The 9,996-nt window shown below is 37.6% G+C and overlaps 1 protein-coding gene across 1 annotated transcript in view; it reads left to right on the top strand.

Annotated features, from left to right (window-relative positions):
* Positions 1 to 9,996, top strand: part of ACER3 (alkaline ceramidase 3) — a 79,659-nt gene that overhangs the window by 54,911 nt on the left and 14,752 nt on the right. The window contains exons 4-7 of the mRNA XM_009881257.1: positions 2,539 to 2,591; positions 4,768 to 4,849; positions 5,915 to 5,925; positions 6,006 to 6,039. Coding sequence (XP_009879559.1) covers positions 2,539 to 2,591; positions 4,768 to 4,849; positions 5,915 to 5,925; positions 6,006 to 6,039 — 180 coding nt within the window. The remainder of the gene's footprint in view (positions 1 to 2,538; positions 2,592 to 4,767; positions 4,850 to 5,914; positions 5,926 to 6,005; positions 6,040 to 9,996) is intronic.

The raw sequence follows: 9,996 nt of genomic DNA, 5'->3' as shown, positions 1-9,996 counted from the left end.
GAAGTTCCATCTTAACATGAGAAGGAACTTCTTTACTTTGAGGGTAGTGGAGCAGTGGCACAGGCTGCCCAGAGAGGGGGTGGGGTCTCCCACTCTGGAGACATTCAAAACCCGCCTGGACGCTGTCCTGTGCAACGTGCTGTAGGTGCCCCTGCTCTGGCAGGGGGTTGGACTAGATGATCTCCAGAGGTCCCTTCCAACTCTGACCATTCTGGGATTCTGTGATTCTGTAAATGTGAAAGCTTCTGTTCTTGAAAGGAGTTTTTTAGAATACTTCTGAAGTCATCACCTCTTTCTCTTGTTTTTATGGGAATCTGCTTGATTGTGCATTCCTTAAAAATCCAAAATGCTTATTTAACCAGTGAAATCAGCTCACCGAGTTTTCTTCTATCCATGTTTCTTCACTGTTGAGACATGTTCAGACATGGCTGTTGACAGTGTTTCTGGAAGCATTAATTCCTCTGGATACAGAAGCCATTGTCTTCTGCAAGCAAATTCTAACTAGGATCTTTTGAGAGGCTCTTTGATGTTACCGTTATGTCCCTGAAATGATGCCAGCACATGAACTTGAGTGTAATCATCTGTCTAAATTTGAAAAATTTTGCTATATTATATTTCCTATTCTTTTCCATCCCTTTTTCTTTTATGAGGCCTTAAATGATTCATGCTCTTAGAGCTGCGTGAATTCTTCCTGCAGCAAACTCCTCTCAGACTTGGTAAAGCATATCACTGAACTTATAAATCGTAACTATTGGTATAAAGCGGAATTTGGCTATTGCTTCTATTTTTTCCTCTCTAAGGCATCACAGCAAAGATAAACTAAGGTGATGGCAAGGTGCCACCTAACACGCCTGTTAGCTTCAGCTGCCATCTGTGTTCCTGATAATTTCTTTGCGCTACCTGTTGTAGTTCCTGACCCTACAATACACGGATTCAGGGATTTAAACCTTTTTCTGCAAGGTTCGTTGTGTGCTGGGTCAGCCGTTGGAACTGGCTCACCGTGGGTCAGACGAGCACGACTGCCTCAGTCGAGAGAAGCAGTGGGAGTGGGGGTGAAGAAGCAAGACCTTCCCTTTCGGTGGCAGCTAGTCAGTAGATCTGTTTAGCAGTATTGTGAAACATTTCCTGAAGTTTCTGTGACCAAAACCACGAAAAGCTAATAGTTCACATTCCGGATAACACATTTCTCTCCTTCTGTAAAGAACTAGATCACTTCTCTTTTTTTTTTTTTTTTTTTCCTCCCCCAATATGAAATTTCAAGACTAAAAGAAAGTTTTTGCATGTGCAGTTAGAAAAATTCTCCCAAACCAAGTAGAATCAGTCTGGCTTTATAAAAGGGTTTGTGTAAGCTGGTATTGCTCTTAATGCGTCTCCTTATTCGGAAAAACATGATTGTGAATTTCTTAAGTATCCTGTGCTAGTAGTAGGAGGGTAAATTCTGTACAGGCATGGCCATGAATGACTTTGAGAGCAACGATGGAAAAAGATCAAAATCTTGTTTGCAACCAGTTCTTGTTTTTCTTAGGAAAGACTCAATCCTGGTGTAACAGTTCTAAGATTCTAACTATTAACATTTGCCTAAGATATTAGAAATCAGAGGCAGTGGATCTGCATTGATCCATTTGTATGCTTTTGCATTTTTATGCTTTTCAGTCCTTCATAAAAGGAGGTAACTTAAACTGTATTTATGAGCAGAAGTTTGTTGATGTTCTTTGTTTGTAATGTTTTAGAAGAAAATGATGCTATGATTATTTTTTCCCCCCCTCTAATGACAAATGGCAATTTTCAGTGTACCTGTCCTTGAGAAATCACCTCTTTTGTGATTACTATTTTAATTCAATCTCCATTAAGGTGGCAAGTTCCTGGAGAAATTACTGTTTTAGCTGTAAAACGCTAGTCTTCTCCCAAAGTATAAAAGTTATTTAAGACAATAAAACATTATATGGCAGTCATAATTTGGGGGTGGGGAGAATGACATGGACCAAGAACACCACAACAAACAAACAGATCACAAAAAAATGTCTCTGAATTAAAACAATGTAAGAAATTTCCAAAATGAGAAAGTAAAAATGCAAGCACATCTCAAGATACTTCCTAATGGGCTACAGTTCTATTTTAAGTTACGGAAAAAATTATTTCAGTTTCTTTGTGAAGTTTGTACAGAAATAAGAAAGTGCTACTGGCTGTATGGAGCAGGCTATAAATGGGGTGGTATTATTCAATATGACTTTACAAAACTAGTTCTTATAAATGTTTCAAGAGGTTTGAACAGCGAAAATGGCATGATTCTTTGAAGGCACGGGCTTTTTATGAAACGTAATATAAAAAAGATTCAGACTAATAAGCTTATTAATGCAGTAAGCTTTCAGTAGTTGAATAGGATTTGACACTGCTGAGTACCGAAGTACAGTCAAGAAGGTGCATATCCAAATGACTTAAAACCTCCCGTTTTCTTAAGACTTATCTCTACTTAATTAACTTACATAAGCACGTGAGTTAAAGGTAGTGTTCATGTTTTGATGTCTCTGCTTTTTGTAGCTGTTGGATGAACTGCCAATGATATACAGTTGTTGTGTGTTTGTCTACTGCCTGTAAGTATTTTTAAATGTTTTTTTTCCTGAATATTTATGAAATATTAACATTTGAAATGTAGAATCTGTGAAGCCCGATCCAGTGTGTAGTGAGGCTGACACTGAAGCTTCTACCAATTTCAGTGAGATTTCAGTTTTGTTAGCAGGACATCTTTATAATTGGCCATCAGAGCACCAGGCTGGCTTTAGTCTAGTTTGTGCTAATTTAGACGTGTTTCACCAGTGTTTGTTTAGCAGGAAAAAAAAATAACTCTTGTTAAAGGCTTTGTGTAGTATACAACCAGATCTCAGTGTTACTTGGTACGTAAACAGCAGACATGATAAAATCAACTTCAGTAATGCCTACAAAATTGTCAGCGTTGTCATTTATTTGAGCTGTATTTCTATGATGCAAATGCAAATTTCAGATTTCTGGTTAAACCTGCTTTCCACTCATCTGGAAAATCAAAGAAACAAGATTTTGTGAAAAGTTGCATGCGTATTTTGTGGAGAATGTCTTGGAACATGCATAGCACCTTAATACCATGCCAGGATGTTTTAATTTTGGGAGAAATGTAGATTTGGCGACTGTAAAGATACCATAAGTTGGCGCTTTTTTGCCTGTTGCTGCAAGACCTGGGTTGAAGATGATTTGTTCTGTCACTTGGTAAATCCACTTGTTGCAGACAAAAAGACAAAAAAAAATGTCTTTTTTGCTTTTGAACATATAAAATATTCAGGTGTTGAAAACTGGAATATCTCTGGTGAAGATTACTGGTAGCTTGCAATGGAGATGGGATGCTACAGGACCAAACCCACGGCTGTGGAAATTACCATCGGTTTCTGATTCATACATTAGTATGATTTGTGCAGACTCAGGACCAGAATCATAATGCCTCTGTTAGTGGAAATATTTCCATTGTAGCTCCCTATCTCCTTGAAATTGCCTTTGCATTTATTTTGTCTGATTTGAATGTGATTGGGGACAAGGATGAGAAGTGGCTATAAAAATCTGTTGGAAAAAATAATCGTGCTTGTTTTGTGCAATGGTTACTCTATTATCTTCATAAGCACCGAAGTCTGTTCCTGCATTTATAACTCTAATAAGATTCTGTGTGTGTATGTTTGGTGGTAATTAAAATGTTGTGAAGAACGAGCTAATGTGTAGTTTAGGAGGCCTTTAATAATCGTTTTGGTTTTCTTGAAGGTAGGTGGTGGGGCGGTTCTGCACAGGAGGTTCCCTTATACATCGTTCGGTCCTCCTGACTCTAAGGCTGCGTAACTACTGTGGAAAGCCATTTTGCAATGTAGCACATCGTGATGTCTTGTAGATTTTTTTTTTTCTTCCCCGCACCCAGATATTCCTACATGTTTTTTCTTTGTTTCCTTCTATTCATCCATGGTGGTGTCTTTTTCCAACAGTTTACAGAAACAAAAAAAAAACCACCCAGGCAGCTGTAACTTTGGAGTTATATTGACAGCTTCCTCTAGCCCTAATGATTTTGTGCTTCTCAAAGTTCATTTTTGTTGGGTTTTTGGAACCTTTTTTCTGATGGAGATATGGTCTGGGATGTATGTGTTTTAATTCCATCCCAGCTGTGACTGACGTGTAGTGTAGAGACTGTGAAGCTAATTTTAATTAGTTGTTTTACATACTGGGAGCAATTAGCTGTTTTTACCTTCCATTTCTACCAGTACCCAATCTAGCAAATTTACTGCACTGTGACAGTAGTAAAGCCATAAACAATCTGCATTTTAACAGATCTCTAGAGTTCACTGTTTTGTAAGGCAATCCCTTTCCCACGCTGCCTTTAGCTCACAGATGTAATGTTTTCTGGCAGCTGTATTGCATTTTAAACTCATTTCTAATTTGCCATCCATTATCACCCCTTAAGCACCTTCTGAAAACGCTTCTGCTTCCCAAACTCCTTACACTGACTAGGTTATTTTTTTGTACATGCATGAGCTTACTGAGTTTTTTTTCCATTAGATTTTTTTTAAAAAATGTTTATTGGTCGAAGTGTGAATTTTTATATTGAAATGATACATCTTTATTGGAGGAGCTACAGTTTTTTGGAGGGCCTAAGACTCATTTGGATCAATTTTCTCGCAAATTTTGTGATAATATACCTTGAAAAATGCATCCTTTATATGGTAAGTGATGAATGTTACTGTTCTCCTTTATGTTCTGTTCCAGGTATGAATGTTTCAAGTACAAGAACACAGTCAATTATCCACTGCTTTTCTTGTTAATAACATACAGCTTCGTAGTCAGCATAGTAAGTAACTTTTTCTAATACAGCATTTTCACCTGTAGATTGACAGATTTCCTGCCAGTGAAGGAACGTTATACAGACAGGACTGAATCTCTCTCACTTCCAGTCAAGAAGGACAAATCATTCTTTTTTTATTGGGAAAATGATGAGCTGGCCAGAAAAACCTGAAACCTTTCTATCTAAACCACTGCATAGAATAAATGAAGAAGAAAAGTAGTAATCCGGTTGCTAGAATAGGAATGTGAGAAAAACAGTCACCGTTGAATTGTTACGAGGCCTCAGACAAGCTGCTTTCCCTCACTTTAATTCATCTGCGGAGATGAGAATAATCCTGTTCAACAGACTGCAAAAAGTGACCTGTGATACGCAGTCCAGGATATTGACTGGTGTTTTAAAACAACAGCCAAAATAAAAAGGGAACTTAGCTGTTAAAAAAATGAGAAGAATTTTAACTGTGTCATGGTTAACTTGATTCACTTCCTTAATGCAGTGTGCTCCCTCTATGAATAAAATGAGTTTTGTGCTGGCTGTCAACCACAGATGGAATCTCTTACATTATTTTTATTGATTGCCATTTCTTAAAAAAAAAAAAAAAAAAGTATTATAGGTCATTTTTTGCCTTCAAAATATTTGTCTGTTCTCTTCTGTGCCTCCTAAATTTTTTTTACGTTTGTGGCAAGTTATGCCTAAGGTCTAGTGCCCTTCTCTCTTCAAAGGCAGAAATTAAATGAACTGCTTTAACAATAGGAGGACCTACTAGCTTTTTGTAAAATGAATTAAAATGTTAACGCACTGTCAAAAACACTAATAATAGCAAATCAAAGTAGAGTACATTTTCTTCTTGCAGTGCATATCGAGTATGTGTCTGGTAATTTCTGCTTCTTAATTGTTTTTGTATGTGTTGTAACTCTATTAAATGAGGAGGTTTTAGATGTTAATGTTTCTATTTGTGCTTCTTAATTTAAAGTAATTCCACAGTTAAAAGCCCAGGTTTTGCCAGAGGAAACTTCAAATGTTTAATCAACTTTAATGGTGCATGCATAGGCACTCGTGTCTTGATTCTAACAGAACAAGTCTTGGTAGTATTTAGATGAATAATGTTATGATCGTTCTGTGTTGCCAATTATTTCTCTCTTTTTTTTTTTTTTAAACTTTCCAGGTTCTTAAATTTGAAAGAGCCTGTATTCCATCAGGTAAATCTTGCTCTGTTGGAGAAGCTAATTTTGTTTTTAAACTATGCTGTTTTAGTGGAATGTTTTACAGGATTTTATAGCTGGAAGGAAGACGGAAGGCAAGCGCAATTTGCTGTTTGCTCTTTATTTAAGCAGTATTGCTGCCTGTCATGTTGCCATCCTCTTACTCGGTGACCTGAAGAACTAGAATGGTTTAATGCGTGTTGTGTTTTAGCATTTGACCTAATATTTCACGTGGTTTTTCATCAGTGGCAAGTGTAAAGAGGTGACTTTTGCTATGGGCTAAGGTGTGTGTGAGAGGGAGGGCTTAATGAGTTCTCGTCCTCTTCTTTCCATTAGCAGCTGCCTTGAAACTATGACCTGACATCATAACGTGTCTTGGGTGACTTAGCACCGTGTTCTTCTCTCAACTTGAAGATTTGTTGTTTTCTTTTTTTTTTTTTTAACTACTCAATTTTAATTTTCAAGCTGAATTTAAACACAGAATATCTTCTAGGACTATGTAGCAGACTGGTTGTCATGGTCTCACAGGCTTAATGGCATATTTGGTACAGGTTCCTTTTGTAGGAGCCCAAGAGTATTAATATGCAGCCGCTGCCTGGGGGGATAGGACTTGTATCGCTTACCTCTTCACGGGAGGTTAGAAATCATGCTCGTTTATGTATGCCATGAGTAGTTTTCCCTCATTTATGATTTTTTGATTAAGGATAACAGCTGAAAAATTGCCAAGCCAAACCACTGAGCTCTTTGCAGGACAGAGTTTTAAAGCCTGAATTTCTGAAATTAGTAGTGCCATGGCTTGTCAAAATGCGCCTGCTGCATCAGCAGTTGTAAAAATGATACGTGATTCCTGTTGGCGGATTAGTGAAGCACTGATGAATAAAATAAATTCCCAGCTGCTCCAAATAATCTCTCCTAGAAACATGAATTGTTACTCTACCTATAGATAAAAAGAGAACCTTGCAGGGTTTTTTGATAATGTTAATTAAATCCTTTCTTTTTTTCCCCTACTTTTTTTTTTAAGATACTGGCTGGGGTGAAAGCAGCAATTTCTGATGCTTTTACCGAGCTGGTTATAACTGGTTTTGAATGAAGTGACTTAAAGTAACTGTGTTAACAACAGTTGCAGAATTTACTACTGATCTTGGACTTTTTCTTTAATATCTACTTTATCTACTTTAATATCTACTCAGCCTACATTTATTGCAATAAATACATCACAGCTTCACTATATTCTAGTTTGATGCATTGGCATAGGTATTGTCCCATGTCATAAATACTAAGACAATAGATAGTATGACTTGTCGGCAAAGAGGGAAATAGGGAAACTTTAAACTGTTGCCCCAGACCTTTAATTTTTTGCATCTGGTTTCTCTTAGGTTCTGAATACGAATCCCCTGTTATAATTTATACATGGGGAATCAATGTAGAAAAGATTTAGGTCTATAAAAGTGCTGGACTTTATACAACAACTCTTTCCAAATTGATTTTTATGGAGAACATACAGTTATGGCCAAATTCCAAACGTTGAAGTACTGCACTCATTTTTTCATAATCTTTGCCAAATATTTTGTAAATCCAGAGGAAACATTTATTTGACTGCACAGCCAAGCAAGGTTATTTTCTTAATACTTGTCCTTTATTTTAGAGTGCACCAAAAAAACCCCAAACCTCAATATAATTTCAGTAAGTGTTTTCCAACTGAATGGGTCACATAGACTTGAAGTAAAATTAAATACGCTCGTGCAATCATAGTCTAAATCACAGTCTCTATCCCTGCCTGTATTGGAAAGCAGCGTCAGGACATAAAGCAGCATTTGATTCCTCTAGGTATTTGTCTGTGATCATCATCATTTGTCAGCCTTGCAAAAAGGGGAATAACTACCTGGACAGCTTTATATTGTTCATTGTTTCAGAGTGTTTTTTTTCCCTGAAAGGAGAGCAATAAAAATGGAAAAGGATCCTATTATATTTAGTAGCCAGGATCCAAGCCTCATTTTTCAGTGAATTACTTTCTACTTTCCTTCCCAACTTAGACTTATAAATTGCGTACTGCCGGCAGGGCACGGAGGGGATTTCGGTTTGTTATTCATGGCACAGTGGTGACAGAGACCAACTTATTTTTCTCCATCCACATATTGCAGATCCTTGAGGGTCTTGGTGCTTTAACCATAGGAGGGATGAGATGCAGGTTTGGGTCAGTTGCCGGCTGCACATCATTAGAAGGAAAAAGCACTTCACTGCCTGACAACTGATCTGGTATTTTTTTGCCGCCTCATCAATTAAATGAAAGATAGCAGTGGCCTTTACAAGCACGTATTGTCTTGTTTATGTCAAAATCTCTCAGGCTAGAGCATTGTTATTACCTAATTTCCATGGTGCTAAACAGCCCTACGTCCCAGTTTCCTAGTTGTTTTTAAGCCAGCATCATTGTCGAAGAAAACAGCTATGCCTCTCCCCCTTTCCCATCTGGCACAGAGATTTACTCTCTGATGTGAATTTGATTGGGGAACTCAACAGGATAAAACTCTCCACAGAATTAGTTTTAGATCAGATTAGTTGCTTACCCCTGTTTACTGCGTGTATATTTGTGCTTATACAAGGAAAGGAGAGGGGGAAGAAGACTGGCTGCCGGTGTGGAGCGATCCACAGATGCACAAATATAAGACAACGCTGGAAGCACAAGAAATTACCCTGGCAGTTAAACTTTAAGACTCATATCTTATAAGTAGCCTTCTTTCTAATATGATATGGCCAGGAAAACTGTCACCTACCAAGCTTTGTTTTCCTTCCTGATTTGTTTACTTGCTATGTACCATATGCTTGTTATAGACTTGTAACGATCTAAAACCTCATTCAGCAAGTGGGCCAAATTATGTGAATAATGAAATAGATCTAAAAACCTGTTTTATTTGCATAGTCATCGCAGCAAGAGTTTGAAACAAATTTTGAGCAAACAAATGATTAAAAGGTAAACAGAAAATTAGATTAAATAGCTGTTTCTTCTACATTAGGAAATGTGATTTAAAAACTGTCTTTTGTGTAGACATTTCAGAAGCATTGTTATGGTGTCCCATGAGAAACTAAGCAAGTTGGAGAAGTAGATCATGAAGAGAATTGCAAATAGAGTAAGGGAGTGACTAGTGGAAAATGACTAAAGGAGGTGATGAAAGGCAGTCACAGTCTGGACTTTCTCGGGATTAGTAGTTTTTGTTTAACGACCTGTAGCAGGAAAGAGAGTCATGTACTGATGATATTTGTGATGATACAAAGTTCAGAGGCATCACTGAATACAGAGGAGGAGAGGAAGACATAACTGGGAGACCTTGAGTAGGATGACAAGTGATTCAAAATGGAAGAGCATGCACTGATGGGCAAATACCAACTATTCTTGTCCTAAACTGCACATAGATCACCAAAGGAGGGAGGCAGGGAGAGAGTGACCGGATGTGTTCACTGATGACAGCATAATAATATGACCAGTGAATTTTCTCAACAGTGATAGGAGTAAAATACAAGTATTTGATTTACCAATTAAAGTGACTTTTAGTAAGAGCGAGAGAGTGAGCATGGGAGAAAAAAGTATTTCGTTTGCTTCAATGAAAAAAATTAATAAAATTATTCTCCACAGGTGTTTTAAATATACAAATGCAAAGAAGGAAGTGAAGTCATGGTGGAATGTCTATGCAGAAGTATGTATAGGAGCCTGAAACTGCATGAAGAATGTTATGTCAGGGCACAATCTGTTCAAAGTTGCAGGACTCCCTAATTTGGGGAATCTGTGTGGACCCACTCAATGTCCTACAGCTCTCCAGAGTCCCTCCTGCTGCTAAGGCGACACGTAGTTGTAGGCTTGTGGCTTAATATATTGAGCCTTTTAGTGGCACGTGTTCTTACTTTCTACGTGTTCAGGTTGCCAAGGGTCTGTTAAAAATTACCTTTTCAGGGCATGTCTTC

Source organism: Charadrius vociferus, unplaced genomic scaffold, assembly GCF_000708025.1.
Source record: "Charadrius vociferus isolate BGI_N301 unplaced genomic scaffold, ASM70802v2 scaffold1, whole genome shotgun sequence".
Taxonomy (NCBI): domain Eukaryota; kingdom Metazoa; phylum Chordata; class Aves; order Charadriiformes; family Charadriidae; genus Charadrius; species Charadrius vociferus.
Note: the sequence above shows the minus strand (reverse complement) of the source record. Positions and strands in the feature narration are given on the sequence as shown.